General features: G+C 38.1%; 1 protein-coding gene and 1 pseudogene across 1 annotated transcript in view; one reads left to right on the top strand and one right to left on the bottom strand.

Moving 5' to 3' along the window:
• The window catches only part of LOC131894259 (kinesin-like protein KIF16B), an 87,954-nt gene that overhangs the window by 43,738 nt on the left and 27,667 nt on the right, over positions 1-16,549 (top strand). The window contains exon 10 of the mRNA XM_059244483.1: positions 14,823-15,071. Coding sequence (XP_059100466.1) covers positions 14,823-15,071 — 249 coding nt within the window. The remainder of the gene's footprint in view (positions 1-14,822; positions 15,072-16,549) is intronic.
• Positions 5,216-5,936, bottom strand: LOC131894675 (lactoylglutathione lyase-like; annotated as a pseudogene).

Genomic DNA, 16,549 nt, shown 5'->3' with positions numbered 1-16,549 from the left:
CCAGGGATATCAATGAAACATGGCATATCTCATTGCAATAATCCTAGGCACATCCCCTCATATTAAGGCTGGGTGAGGCAGTTTCCAGATGAAGGTGCAGCTGGGGTGTGACCTCACTGTTAACAGGGGAGCTGACAGGGCAGGAGTCTTCACTCTCCCACAGGGTTGCGTTACAGAGGTCAGGGAGAGCTTTTTTAGTGTGTGATATTACAGAGAGAGACCCAGCCATTGACCTGAAAGCCCAGCATTCCAGTTCCAAGCTGTTTATTGTGCTAGTTAAAATACCAGTGACAGACTCTGGGAGAGAAATGAAATTGTTGAAGCTTCTACCTAAGAACATGGATTTACCTTCAGGGAAACTCCTGCCAGCACAGCTCCCAGTGAGTGCAGAAGAGGCATTTAGATTCCTGAAGAAACCCAAGGAGGAGGCTGACACTGATGAGCCTCTCAGCATGCTGCTGTGATGTGGTACAGGTGGGCACCTGGGGAACAGGAGGCTGCTGGTCACTGTCATTCTCCACCTAAAATGCCTCTGTGTCCCAGGAGACTTACTCTCCCAGTTCTTGTATGGCCTTGAATAAATGGTTATTTTGCTGAAGGACTCCAGATTGTGCCCTGTCTATTTGATGAGATTAATCTTGTTAAGTGCCCTTAAGTGTGAACTGAATGGTCTGAAATGCCACAGGGTCTTCATGTTTTATATCACATATATGGTTCCCTAATGTTGGAAAACTGTCTTTAGAAAGGTGGTCTGTTTGAGGCCACTGGGAAAAAACCAAGCCAACTTTGGTATCTGTCCACAGCCCCTTGAGACAGCTTCAGAAAAGAACAGTGTACAGTATGTGTTATTGAGGGTGATGCTGACTTTACCTGTGTTAGGGCCAGACATTTGCTATTTGATTAGTTTTGTAAAGACCTCATCAGAAAGAGGTTCAGTTGCCTTAATTAATGCTGTTGGCTGAGAGGAGAGGTCAGAAGCATTTTAATGCCACTTGTCTCATGATTAAACATACAGACTTCTTGCTTTTTAAAATTCTGTGTACTTTACTTTCTGTATTTATAATAACTTGCTTGGGTGTGTAACTTGCCAAGGTTGACTTTCCCCATGCTTTGTGTAAATTCTCTACTGTTTGGCACTTGTAGCTGCAGAAGCAGTGCCAGGGATCTCTTACAGCTACAGATGCAATGCCAGGGATCTCTTGCAGCTGGAGATGCAATGCCTGGGTCTCTTGCAGAAAAATCCCCTTTTAAACCCTTACTATTGACATGATGTTTTTTATGAAATTATGAGACCTCCAGCACATTTCCTATCAATGGTCTATCAATCTCATCATTACCTTGTGCTAGAGGTCCTGGCAGACCTATGTGTGATCAGATGTGAGTTATATATAAGGGATGATTCCTATTCCTGATTATATTTTATAACTGAATAAATAGTGAAGTTAATTCTGACTCATCAGGGATACATCCTTCAGTCTCAATATGTAAGACCACTCTTTCAGCATACTGAGAGTCAGTAACTATGTTGAGAGTTTATGAAAAATCCATTAACACCATCAGAATAGCATATGATTCTGATTTTTTAACAGAATTATAAGGACTTTGAACCACTTTACTTAAATTTTCTGATTTATAACCTGCCTTTCCTTGTTTGTTTGCATCTGCACAAACTGTAGGGTTTCCCATACAATGTGAGGTAGGATCCAATCAGCTCTCTTTATAAGTTTAATTCTATCACTTTGGGGATATTTGCTGTTAATCTCTCCCAAAAAATTACTGCAATCTCTTTGACAAGGTTCACTTTCTGTCCATAATTTGACAATTTCATCCTTAGTTAAAGGTACTACAATTTCTGCTGGGTCTATCCCTGCTAATTGACGAAGTCTCAATTTTCCTTTTAAAATCAAGTCAGAGATTTTTTTCCACGTAAGTTCTAAATTTTTTACTTTGTTTATTTGGTAAAGATATCGATTCCAATACAATATCTTCCTTCTGCATTAAAATTCCTTTAAGTAGCCGGGCAGTGGTGGTGCACGCCTTTAATCCCAGCACTCGGGAGGCAGAGCCAGGCGGATCTCTGTGAGTTCGAGGCCAGCCTGGGCTACAGAGTGAGTTCCAGGAAAGGCGCAAAGCTACACAGAGAAACCCTGTCTCGAAAAAAAATAATAAAATAAAAAAAATAAAATTCCTTTAAGAAAATGCTTAGAGGGTAAAATAACCAAATGCAATCAAGCTTTGGATCCACATGATCCACATGTGCATCCTGTATTTTCTTTTCCACCAAAGCCAATTCTCTCTCAGCTTCAGCTGATAATTCTCTTGAACTATTTAAGTCCTTGTCACCCTCTAAGACTTTGAACAAATTACTCAGTTTATTATTTTTTTACCCCAACAGCAGTCCATAGACTGGCAATGTCTCCAAATAATCTTTGAAATTCATTAACTATTTGTAATTGATCTCTTCCAATTTGCACCTTTTGTAGTCTAATTTTTGTAGACCTATTTTATATCATAAAGAATTAATAAAATCTCCTCTTTGTATCTTTTCAGGAGCAATTTGTAATCCCCAACAAAGCAAAATTTTCTGCTTTAAACATTCTTTCTAAGGTGTCTGCATTTGAATCAGCTAGTAAAATATTGTGCATATAATGATAAATTACAGATTTAGGAAACTGTTTACATATTACTTCCATTGGCTGTCTGTGGTGGTATTGTGTTCCCCAAATATTGTGTACCCGAACAAACTTATCTGGGGTCAGGGAAGAGAAAAGCCACTAGATACTTAGGATAGGCAGTGGTAGCACACGCCTTTAATCCTAGCATTCGAGAGGCAGAAATCCATCTGTTCAAGGATACAGCCAAGCATGATGACTCATGCCTTTAATCCCAGAAAGTGATCCTTTAATCCCAGGGAGTGAGGCAGAACGCAGAAAGATATATAAGGCGTGAAGACCAGGAACTAGAAGCATTTGGCTGGTTAAGCATTTGGCTGGTTAAGCTTTTAGGTTTTGAGCAGCACAGTTCAGCTGAGAGGATTTGAATATGAGGACTCAGAGGCATCCAGTCTGAGGAAGCAAGATCAGCTGAGAAGTTGGCCAGGTGAGGTTAGCTGTGGCTTGTTCTGACTCTCTGATCTTCCAGTGTTCATCCCAATAACTTGCTCAGGTTTGATTTCATTAATAAGAACTTTTAAGATTCCTGCTACAGCTGTCATACAAAATATTGGCATAGGGTTGGGCCATTTAACATTCCCTGAGGGAGAACCCTCCATTGATATCTCTTAACCAGCTGAGAATTATTATAAGTGGGCATTGTGAAGGCAAGTCTTTCTCTGTCTTTTTCTTATAAGGGTATTGAGAAGAAACAGTTTTTTAAATCAATAACTATAAGAGGCCATCCTTTAGGTAACAGAGTAGGCAAAGGAATTCCGGATTGTAGAGAGCCCATTGGCTGAATTACTTTGTTAATTGTTCTTAGGTCTGTTACCATTCTCCTCATACCAGATTTCTTTTTCATAGCAAATACAGTAGAATTCCAATGGCTGGTTGATTCATCAATATGCTGAGCATGTAACTGTTCTTCTACCTGTTCTTCCAAGGCCTGCAGTTTGTCTGTTGTTAAAGGCCATTGCTGAACCCATATAGGCTTGTCTGTTAACCATTTTAAATGTAGAGCTGTTGGTGTCTTTGAAAGATCAGCAGCTGTTGTGCCCTGTTGTTGTACAATCTGGATGGTTGGTGACCATTCTTTATAATAATACCTTATAATTTTTCTTAGAAACATATGTTAGTTTATGATTTGTTTCTGAGGTTGGAGGAATGTTAATCTGGGTATTCCATTGTTGTAATATATATGGCCCCATAAATTCATAGCTACACTAACCACATATGGCTTTAATTTTCCTCTCTGTCCTTCTGGCCCTATCCATCTGTGCTCTGTTTCACTTCAGATAATGTTCCAAACCCTAACAGCTAAAAATTTACTTCCTGAAGAGGCCAATATGGATGCCAAGATTCTTGTGCAATTATTGTTACTTCTGCACGTATGTTGACAAGAACTTCAATGAGAATGTCATTTATTGGTATTTTTAATTTTGGTCTTTGTTCATTTATAGATTAAATTTGGTTGTTTGAAAACAGGCTGTTTCTCTGTAACTGTGTCATTCAACACTGAGATAGGTTCATGTTTAAATTCTTCTGTCTGGGTCTCAATATCTCTATGATTTGTTTTAACAAGTTTTTCTAAACTTTTATCTTGGCACTCAAATTAACCAAACTTTTTAATGCTAAACAAAAATGACCAAACAAATAATATTCATAATTGATGTTATGTAACTCCCATCAACATTACGTATTCTCTCATTTAATTGTTCCATTTTCAGACTGCCTAATGTGTTATCAAACAGAAACCAAATTCCCTCCATTGTAAAATTGTTTCCCTTTTTAATGCGGTGAAAAATATTTCCTTTTAACTAATTTTTCCCTCTAAGATATCTTAGTTGACTCTCCAAATTTGCTGACAATGATGATATATCACCACAGTTTCTAAGTTCCCAGTAATATCCCCTCCTTCTCCTCATTCCCAGAACAGTAAAGTTTGTCCTTGAACTTTGAAAGTAATACACACACACACACACACACACACACACACACACACACAGATTAGTATTTCTGTCAGTGTCCTTTTCAGCATGATTCAGAATTGCTCTTGAGTGCCTTCTCTTTTGTAAAATAAACACTATGCTGTTTGAAGTACATATGAAGTTTCATTTCTGTTCAGTGTTCTTTAATTTCCATTATGAAAAATTATTTCTGAAGAACTGAAACCCCAAAAGGTAAAAGCCCCCTCCAAAAGAAACATTTAAAACAAAATTTTAAATGATGAATCAAAACCAGACTTGAGTAGTACTTAAGAGACAGGGTGGCAAATGTAGTCTCTGAAGGGGATCATTCCAATTATTATCTAAAAAGCAAAGTCACACAAGTTTGTCAAAGTCATAAGATAAACTGGTACTTGAAAATTAGGTTGACTGAACAGAGGAGGGGGGATTTCAAAAAAAACCCCACTGAAACAGGATAATGAAAAGGATTTCAGAATGACTTGAACTAGAACAAAGATCCATCAGCTCTCAATGCTTCTGGTGCCTTAGCATCTTGTATCACACTGTTTCTTGTCCCCACTGTCACCAACACCTCAAAGGAGCATTCTTACGGAACTAAGTAATCTCTGTTATTTTGTTAGGATTCAGAATTTCAACCCAGTAGCCATCAGGATCTTGAATGAATGCCAGACCTTTCATTTTACCATTGTCGAGTTTCTTCACAAACTTGACTTCCAGTCAAATCTTTTCAGGCACTGTAGACATCAGGAATGGCAATCCCAATGTGACCAATTCCCTGAGAGTCTGAGTTGCTTTTGTGGTAACTCTGAGTTTCATCATCCTCTGTGCCCCGGTTGTGTGCCAACTCAAGTGTAGCTTTTCTGGAAAATGTCCATGCTGTTCTTTCAGTCTTATCTTTAGGAATGTCATTCTTATTTTTGTAAGCCAAAAAAGAGAGGGAAAATTTCATTGAGGGAAAATCAAACTTTTGGAGTAACGTCAATCCAAGAACTCTAGTATATAAATCCAGGGATGCTGGGCGGTGGTGGTGCCCACCTTTAATCTCAGCACTCGGAAGGCAGAGGCAGGTGTATCTCTGTGAGTTCGAGGCCAGCGTGGGCTAAGGAGTGAGTTCCAGGAAAGGTTCCAAAGCTACACAGAGAAACCCTGTCTCGAAAAACAAAACAAAACAAACAAAAAAAAATCCAGGGACTTCTTATTGTCCTTAGTTCGTTTGCTGCAATAGAAAGCCCTTGGTGCTGGGGTCTAGATCTGAGCAGCAACTGAGGGCAACTTCATCCGTGAGGCTACTGGAGGCGGGATGTGGCTCTGCCATGGCCGCCTTGGAGGATCACTGACCAGTTCTGCCAACAAACCAGTGGGTCATGACCTCTGCAAAGACCGTGTTCCATCTTTGCACTAGACAGAGTGACTGGTCCAGGAGCAGACAGCCATGGCTCCCAGCCCTGGATTTACATTTTTAAGTATATTTTACAAATATTCATTTTCTCGAATCCATGTACTTTTTTCAAGTAAGGCCACCTCCCCCTACTCCATTGAGTTGGTTCTTTCTTCCTAGTCCTCTGAGTACCTCAAACTTCATGTCACAAACTGAAGATAATGAGATAATGTCCTGACACTTGTTTGGCTCTTATCTGATTCTGCCAGATGTTGTATCCACCTTAGTTAATATCACCAGATAAATTGTTTTGAAATATTGACATAGGAGGAGTTTTGGGCTCCAATCATTCTTCATAGACCCATCACCAAGTACTGTGTTTATTCCCTGTTTCTATTGATAGGAGGAATATATTTATTTTTTAAATTTATTTATTTTATTTTAATGTTTAAAAATGTTATACATACATACAACAAATTTTGATCAAATGCACCACAGTTTACAACCATCCAAATCTTCCCTATATGTCACCTGTACTATTCCTTCCCAAATTCATGTTTTCTTTAAAAAGAAAACAGAGTGCAATTAGTGTGCAAGGAAGTAATAAAATTACTGGATCATGGATAGCCTCAACATGCTGCATCCCTGAAGAAATCTGAGTCTCCTTCCTCAGCATTCATCAGCTTTCAATAGCTCCTCACAAGGTGGGACTTCATGAACCCCTCCCAAATTAATGCTGGGATGTTTGTTGGCCAGATCTTGTACATGTCTGTTGCATGCAGTTAAAGTTGCTATGAGTTAATTGTGCAGCAACCCTGTCTCAGCTAGCAAATACTGTTTTGTTGTGGACATCCACTATCTATGGTTCTTATCATCTATTTCCTCCCCCTTCTTCTGATATGCTTCCTAAACCTAGGGATTTGAGGCTGTGATATAGCTGTGTCATGGAAAGCTGAGCGCTCCACAGGCCCTTATCCTCTGTACAATGAAAAACTGAGGTTGTAGGTATCTAATAATTATTGTCTACTGTAAAGAGAATCTTTTCTAACAATGGTTGGGAGATGCAATATTCTATGTGTCTAAAGTTAAAACTCAGGAGACAGTTCAATATAGCAAGATAATAGTAGGATCTCCCCTAGGGCCTATGTGTCACCCAGCTGTGAGTGTTTGACTCTGTCAACAGTCTCAGCTATAAGTCTTTATGGAACTTTTAAATCCAGCGAGAAAGTGGTTGGTTACTCCCATAGAATTCATACCATTATTGCACCTGTGTGCATGGCTTGCCAGGCTGGTGGTTATTGTAGCTCACAGGGTTGATAGATGGGTAAGACTGTTGATGATCTTTCCTCTCTGGTAGTGTGAAAACCACCTTCTAATACTTTGAAAGCTAACCCAGAGGGATGGAGCTTCCAGGTTAGTACCAGATTGATTTCTCTATGTCCTATGACTCAAGTACATAACATCTTCAGCAAAAGACTCATACCATTGAGTTTTGAAGGTTAATCAAGAACCACCACAATATCTCCTAATTTGGAGAGGGAGGCTATATATGGGACTGAAAAAAGTATTACTATGCCTAGCACTGAACTTTTTGATAGACTATGGTGTCTAGGAGAAAAACTGATCCCTATTATATAGTAACACCATTAAACTTCACTTATATGAATATATGTATATATTTTAACATCTGTATACTACAGAGGGTGAAGCTGTCTACTACAGCATGGTCCTGTCTTGCCATACTGGTCATTATTGCAGTTCACAGGATTCATGGCTGGGTGAGACTCTTGATGGCTTTTCTCCAGCAGATTACGTTGCATACAGCCAAGAGGGTATCAATAATTCAAAATGCTAAGTGAAAGAGGACAGACACAAAAGATTGTATAGCATACAACATCTCATAGGGACTGTGCATAGACATGTTAAAATATTTATGTAAAAATATCCCTTTAGCCTCTGACACTAGATATGATCCAGTGATCAGTACAGTACGGGAACTCCCAGATCTCAGCTACTTAAGGCATCTCTAGAAGAAATTAGGTTTCATAATGGAGGTCTTATTTCCATATCTATCCCATGTAATTCCCCCTTTGTCAGCCTTTCTTTTTCCATGCTGGAGAAGTTAATACAAACATTATTTTGCACTGACATTTGCTTTGAGTATAACATTGTTTTCCTTACAGCTACTAGTCCTTTGCAGACATTTATAAGAGCTACTAAAATTTTCCAATGGGTGTTCTTTTAATGAATGGAGTCTGGCCGCTTAAGGATTTCTTGACCCTTTATTTTTGTTCCTGTCAACAACACAGTGACCTCAAATAATCAGGTTTTTTTTGTATTGTTGTTGTTTTGTTTTGTTTTAATTGAAGCTAGGCTGTATCCTATCTCAACATGTCTATTAAACTCGCAGACCCTGACATCATTAGTGTGGCAGTGTTCTGCACTGAGATCCATGTAGCTTATTGTCTATAAGAACAGCAGTAAGACTCTATTTAGTAATTTAACTTCACTCATCCTATGGAATCAATTGTCCACTTAACAGTCTGAGGAAACTCAATGTGAATAAGGGATAAATTAATGAGTTAGAAACAGATTGTTTGAACCCTTTTATCTATATTCTAGCATTTTAATAAAAATGATACTATAGAGAGAAAAATTCACACATAAATGCTTTCTTTGTACAAAAGCTATTGGAAACCATTGACATGAAGGGACTGGGTGTAGGCAACAGCTGGTACCACTTAGTTCCTTCCACAAACTGAAACATTGCAAGAGGTGTTGCTTTTGTTTCTACAGGAGAAGATAAACTGTGGATACCATCAAAATTGATTAAAGTTCAATTTAAACAAGAGAGACCTCTTAATTATAAGAGGTGATAGTTCATCAACCATCATGACCATGCAATTTAAACTAACTTATACCATTAACACATGCCTTTTCAATTAGTCAGATAATAACTTGCCAAAAGGGAACCTCCCCAAAGTTAGTCTTGGGGAATGGTTTTTCTTTTTGTCTTTTAGGAGAATGAAAGCTAAGGAATCTGAAGAACACTGGACAAATGAGACAACTGAAGAAAAAGGACAAATTATCTTAAAAAAAAAAAAGGTCCCAAGAAAAAGAGTAAATTGGCCTATTGGTATATCATCTATAAAATTTTATAAGTCTTCCTAAATGTTTGTTTCTGCTCTTCTCTAAAGACATTTAACACTAATGGTCTTCTTGTAGTCCCAGTTCAATTAAAATTTAAAGCTGGCTTTGGAGTTGGAGAATGGCTCTCTCCTTCTTTAGACCTAAGTATGTTGTTAAAAGGAAAATGCAAACTCCCTGTATCATGCCAGAAGAAAAGAGCCATCTTCTGATACGGGACAGGAGAAAACAAACAAACAAACAAACAAAAAATTTAAGGGACTATTCTATTACTACTAATCTCAATTCTTTGATTCTATTCTGATTCTTTAAACTTTTCTTAAAGTATAAATTTTATATCAAAATTCACAAGATTTATATATATTAAACTTTGTTAAGATGTTAATGGTCATATAGAGTACTAACTAATTCTAGAAAAAAACGGCTTCAATTAGCTGCCTATATATGTCTTTGTTTCAAGTCTTTATCAGTTTTCTGCAGGAAATCATGGCCAGGCCTAACATCAACTGAAGTCTCCAGGAAGAAGATGGGGCCCCAAAACAACAATAATTCCACATGGACAATAATAATAACTCTAAGCTGACAAACATCATCTACAGATCAGCTTTGGACTACAAACTGCTCAGAGCAATTTTGAGATGGCTAGCTGAGATGATCCAGTTTCAAAGACTACTTACTTGAGATAAGCCCTGAACTTTGGCATTATGCACAGACTGGACAACAAAGGATATAGCTACCTTTCCTAGAATTTGACAATTAACCCAAAATTTTTCTTTCCAGAATAAAGATGCCTTTGCCCATATCCAGCAGGAAGCAACTTTAAGAATACGACGCCCACATTCCCAAAGAGTTGGCGTGGGGCGGGTGGTTTTTTGGTCTTTTAATGGGTTTTGGGATGATTTTCATTGTTTAGGAGGGTTGGTTACAAGTTGTTGTCAAGGGTTAGGAAAAGGGCTAAGCAAAGGAAATTAGATTTAAGGTTCTTATTTTTAAAAAAATGATATATGGAAATGATAGAATACAGGGTAGATTATTGAATCTACTCTGAAAAGTAAAAAGAAGATATAGATACAATATAGATAAAAAGATAGATTATTGAATCTACTTTTAAAAGACAATTACTAGTTTTAAATACTTTATATTGGATTGGACTTTTGTATATTGTATACAAATTATATATATTGAGATTGAGATTGTTAGAAAATGCCATACAAATATTTCTAATCTTATTCAAGATATTGTTCTCATACAATTCATTTAACAATGGAATGCAATTTGCTAATCCTTGAATGTTATTATTACCAACTATTAGGATATAAAGAAATGAAAGTTAGTAGTTAGACATTACACTCGAACTGGTAGTCATATTAGATATGTTTTCAAGATTGAGCAGATATATTTGAGATAAACAGGTCATCTTCAAACCTTTCAGAGATCTACAGAATATGGCATTTAAAAAGTTTTAATAACTTAGAAATTTTTTATGACTATGAGACATGTCAGTTCCTGGCAGTACCAATCTACTTCAGAGAAAATATGGGCATTGAAGAAACTGCACATGGAATTAACTTTCATTGTGGCAAAAGTTAGCCACTGGACAACAAAGTATCCTCGAATCAACTGCTGACAAACAGGACAAAACAGACAGACAGGACACGAAACAAAGGACTACCGATTCTTGCCAAAACAACTGTGGTTATGGCTTTATCAAAAGGTATCTTCTGAGGCCAGGACAATATGGCACCATCCCTGAAGTGGCCTTCACAATCCGGAAAAGGTACAGTGCCCTTTTCTTCTAAGGCAGCTGAACAGGCAGTGGGCCGATGGCTTCTGATGTGCAGTGGAACAGTAGCTGAAACAGTTATTCTTGAAAGAGTAACTAAGCTGACAGAGTCTAACCTCTCAATGGTAGACTCACATTTAATAAAAGAGTTAAAGCCACCCACAAGCTGAGAAGAACAGGATGCCGAGATGAAGCCACACACAAGCCAAGAAGAAAGGACAGTTGCATTAAAAAAAAAATGAGGGCTGGAGAGATGGCTCAGAGGTTAAGAGCACTGACTGCTCTTCCAGAGGTCCTGAGTTCAATTCCCAGCAACCGCATGGTGGCTCACAACCATCTGTAATGAGATCTGATGCCCTCTTCTGGTGTGCAGGCATACATGCTGTATACATAATAAATAAATAAATTTTAAAAAAAAAATGAGCAATTTCCAGAATTTAAAATCCTGAATCATGACAGGACACTAGTGGAATTCAGTTATTTCTGGTACATGGACTGCTCTCAGCAAATGTGAGGTCGAACTGTTGACCTTGTGTACATCCTACTTCACAAATGAGCCTTTCAGATATGCTAAGCCTATAGGCTGAAGATGATGCCCCAACGTTGCAAAGAAACCTTGGGTGACTGTCCAGGCAGCTGGCTGTTTCTGTCAACTCACAATTTTTTTGGAAGTCACTTGTTTGCACTTCCTGTTGTTTTAGGTAATATTATTTCCTTCTTGGGTATCTGAGGGAGTTGAATATTAGATAGTTATAGTTATAATGTTCCTTACGAATTCTAGAAAAGAAGCTCACTAAAGAGGTGTAAGTGTATAAATTTGAAAGACATTATAAGATAGTTCTGTTAGTAATATAAGTTAGGATAGAAAGTGAATCAAGTACATTTTGGACTTACCAAAATAGGATAGATAATGGAATATTTTTGCTGAATTTGTCAAAAGCAAATGGACTAGACATTGTTTAAGTATTTATTGCCTGTATATATTGTATATAGTTATTGTACTTATTGTATATAGTTTTTCTTATATTAGTTATAACTATTTTCCTTTTTTATTAGAATAGAAAGGGGAAATATGGTGATATTTTATTTGTGCTGAAATGTGATTTTATTTGTATGTTAATAAATAAAGTTGCCTGGGGATCAGAGGTCATAGACATTAAGTAGAAGTCTGGCAGTGGTAGCACACACCCTTAATCCGATCACATGGCAGGCAGGCAGAGTCTGTGTGTTCAAGGACACAGCCAGCATGGTGACCTGAGCCTTTAATCCAAGTACCAACCATAGAGACTTGGAGGTCTGTATTGACAGGCAGTGATGAGAAAGTCATGTGGTTGGGTTTAGAGCCAATGAGAAGGCAGAAAAGAAAAGTAATAAAAATACAGACACACAGGAAGTAGGTCTCTTTCTCAGGGGAAGGATGGCAGCAGAGTGGTGAGAAGGTGGTCTCAGCTCTTGGCTATTGCTCTCTGATCTCTGAGCTTTTAACTCTGCATTTGGCTCTGTGTTTCTTATTTAATAAGACCATTTAGAATTACATCTACAAGTTAAACTTCCGGAAATTTCATGAACAATCAGGGTTTTCAGTTGATCTTTTTTTTAATTTTTTTTTAATTTAATTTTACATATCAGCCACGGATTCCCTTGTCCTCCCCCACCTTCCTTCCTTCCAGCCCACCCCCCATTCCCATCTCCTCCAGGGCAAAGACTCCCCTGGGGATTGAGTTCAACCTGGTAGATTCAGTCCAGGCAGGTCCAGTCCCCTCCTCCCAGGCTGAGCCAAGTGTCCCTGTATAAGTCCCAGGTTCCAAACAGCCAGCTCATGCACTGAGCACAGGACCCGGTCCCACTGCCTGTGTGCCTCCCAAACAGATCAAGCTAATCAACTATCTCACTTATCTAGAGGGCCTGATCCAGTTGGGGGCTCCTCAGCTATTGGTTCATAGTTTATGTGTTTCCATTCATTTGGCTATTTGTCCCTGTGCTGTTTCCAATCTTGGTCTCAACAATTCTTGCTCATACAAACCCCCCTCTTTCTGGCCAATTGGACTCTTGGAGCTCCACTTGGGGCCTGGCCGTGGATCTCTGCATCTGGTTCCCTCAGTCATTGGATGAGGTTTCTAGCACGACAATTAGGGTGTTTGGCCATCCTATCACCAGAGTAGGTCAGTTTGGGCTGTCTCTTGACCATTGCCAGTAGTCTATTGTGGAGGTATCTTTGTGGATTTCTGTGGACCTCTCTAGCACTTTGCTTCTTCCTATTCTCATGTGGTCTTCATTTATCATGGTGTCTTATTCCTTGTTCTCCCTCTCTGTTCTTGATCCAACTGGGATCTCCCGCTCCCCTAAGCTCTCTTTCCCTCGACCTTTGCTGTTAAAGAATTGAACCTGATGTCCTTTGATCCAGGGTTACAGACTGGTACCCTACAAATGAGGCATGCATGTGCATCAATGTGCTAAGGACCAGACTGTACTTCTTGATGTCACTCACTTTGCCACTATAAACATTAGAACTTAAAAACTCTTTGTTATCCATCATACAAAGACTTTAGTGTTTTAAGGTGGTTAGTACTGACTTATATTGAGATGGTTTAAATTATTGATAGGTCTTCAAAATGGGATTGAAGTTAGGGTTCAGGATGTGGCTCAGTGTTAGAGCATTTTGTCCATGAATATGAAATGTGGTTTGAAGTCCTATCACTAAAACAAGCTTCTACTTTCTTTATATTATAAAAGTTCTACTCCTACAAGAGAATATGTAAGCTTTAATAGGTTAATAAAGATATTACATCCCTCTCTTTATTCTTGCTTTTTCAAGGTGCTCTGACTTAACAGCTTCATTGCTCTAAATACTATCCATATGGATCATATCTAAATTCTCCTTGAAAAACCATTGCATTTTTATTTATGGTTTATAATTTGCATAAAAATTTAGTATAGAGACCAAAAAAATGTACAGAAGTATAGAAATTTACAAAACAAACTCTTCGAATTTGTAGTAACTTCCAGATAAACTTGATTTTTAGAATACAGTTATAATTGAGGTCAGTTTTACTCTGAAAATGTTTTTTGACCTGTTTGTAAAGTGTCCCCAAATGATACATGTATCTTAAAATTTAAGCCTCCTGATTAACAATTGATGTTATGAGCAATGTGTCAGTAATAGGCATTAAGTTAGTTTGAAGTAAAAAGATCATTCCCAAGGCTTAAATTTGTAGTTTCCTATTACCAATCACTCACGACAACTTTAGAGAATTAACTCTGCCTCCTGGTCTCTAGGTGTCATCAGTGTCTATACCGAGAGAGGAAATAAAGGCATAAAATCAACCCAGTGACTCTTAACATAGGTTATATATGTAGTTAATTTTCTACTGCTATAAGACAACATGACCAAAGCAACTTATCAAAGAAAGCATTTGATTGGGGGCTTGCTTACAGTTTCAGAAGGAAAATCCATGACCAACATGCCTGGGATCATGGCAGCAGGCAGGTAGGCATGGTACTGGAGCAGCAGCTGAGAGCTTATATCTGATCCAGAACCATGCATGTCATTCATTTTTTGAAAACAATAATAAATATATAAATAAGTATGAAATAATATGTGTTCATTCTTATCAACATTTACTAGGTTAAGTTTGTTGAATCATGTTTCTCTCCTAGTCTAAGCTAAGGCTATAAATTATTTACATTTATTATTGATAGTCCAGTGACTTTGGAGTAGCTGATCATATATAAAGAAATTCCTGTTAAATATTATGTAGTTTCTTATTTTTTTCTGTTCCCATATCCCATAAAATATAAGGACACAAAAAAGCCATTTTGAAAACAAGTGCACCAAAACACAAAACCCATAAGTCTGAATCAATCAGAGTAACCCTCAATTTTCTTGTCTATAGAAAATCACTGAAGATCAAGAAAAGGAGAAGTGCAATGTTGAATATGCATCTTTATGGTCATGGCCTTCTGTGAAAACTGATGAGGTGACAATAGACCAGCAGAATTCACTACAGTACAAACACTTTAAAAAATACATCAGAGAAAATGTAAAGGAGATGGTTCATGAACAACTTGAAAATGCTGAACTTATTATTCATCCTAAAGAAGAGCCTGTACCTGATGACTCTAGAAGAGAAATATCCACAAAGGTAATTCCCACCATGTGGAAAAGTACAGTACTTTACTGTAAGATAAGATAGTATCTTCTGAACAGCTTGTCTTTTCAATACTGTGGATTGTTGCAGACAAAAGAAACCTAGCTTGAAAATGTTCTCGAACCTTTCTTATGTTCTTCATCACGTACGTTCACTTTCCAGTCATCTTTTAAGATTTAAGTGAAAATTCATTAGACTGTAAGAGTGATAACCCAGGAAGTTAACATACTTAATATAAATAGAAGAATTTAATACTAATGTAGAATTTTTATGATGATGTGGAAAGTAAACGATAATGGTGTTGAGTATGATAACTATGCAAGAGTTAGAGTGGGCCTGAAAGGAATCACATCTTTGATAAGCAAATGATTAGAATATGAACTCCAATAACAATAATCGTAAATAGATATTAGACATGCCAGAGTCTGGCAAACCAAAAGGACTATAGTTTTCATCCTTCAAAGAATTAAATCATGTGTCTGCAAGAAAAAAGACATCACTTTTCTACTCTTAAACACACTGAAAACCAAACTAACACAAGACTTTCCCAGAAGCCACCTGCTAATAGCAGTATAAATAGTATAAAGTCACAGTCTGAGATAGATAATATCAGTTCTCCACCACATGCTATCGGATTGCCAAATAGAAGTCTTTGTAAAGAGGTATAGTCACACCAAGGTTATAATGACACAGGTGTGTACATGGATGATACCTGGCTTTGAAAAATGAGAAAGCTCACATGCCAAGTTCATGGTTTTCTCTTTATCATTTTCATTCTGAACCGATAACAAACAAACTCACATACATATATGGGCCAGAAACACAGCTCAGAGGGTCAGAGCACTTGCTTTGCAAGTCTAATGACCTGAATTCCATCCCAGAAAGCACTACAAGTAGCAAGTGTCTGACATGCATAATCCCAGCACCCCTAAATCCATAATGGAGGCTGAGAGCATAGAACAGCTCTGAAACTCACAAGCCAGCCAGACTGGAACACACAGAGTAGCAGAAACAGTGAGAGACCCTGCTTCACCCAGAGAAGGAGAGAGCCAGATCCTGAAAGTTGTTCTCTGGTCTTCACACACAGCAGCAGCATAACACACACAAGCACATGAATACACACACACATGTATGCCCACCCCCCAGTGAAACATCCCCTCCAACAAGGCCACACCTCCTAATCTTTCCAAAATAGTTCCACCCACTGGGGACCAAGCATTCAAATGTTTGAGTGTATCGGGGCTGTTCTCATTCAAGCCACCACAGTGGTGCTGGAATAGGCCACTGCTCACACATATAACAGTCATGGTTAAGGTGTAAGAGGTCAGAAGGCATCTTCAGAATCCATACTTGCAGCTCAGCAGCTCCCCACTGCTATGGGTAGTGACACACTTTGTTCACAAATGTTCAGGTCACTTTCACTGTTTCGCTATTCTCAGGGTCCCAATGAACAATTGTGAAAGGCCATAAGG

The sequence above is a fragment of the Peromyscus eremicus genome, chromosome 17, assembly GCF_949786415.1.
Source record: "Peromyscus eremicus chromosome 17, PerEre_H2_v1, whole genome shotgun sequence".
NCBI classification, from domain to species: Eukaryota; Metazoa; Chordata; class Mammalia; order Rodentia; family Cricetidae; genus Peromyscus; species Peromyscus eremicus.
This window is presented reverse-complemented; position numbering and strand designations above follow the sequence as displayed.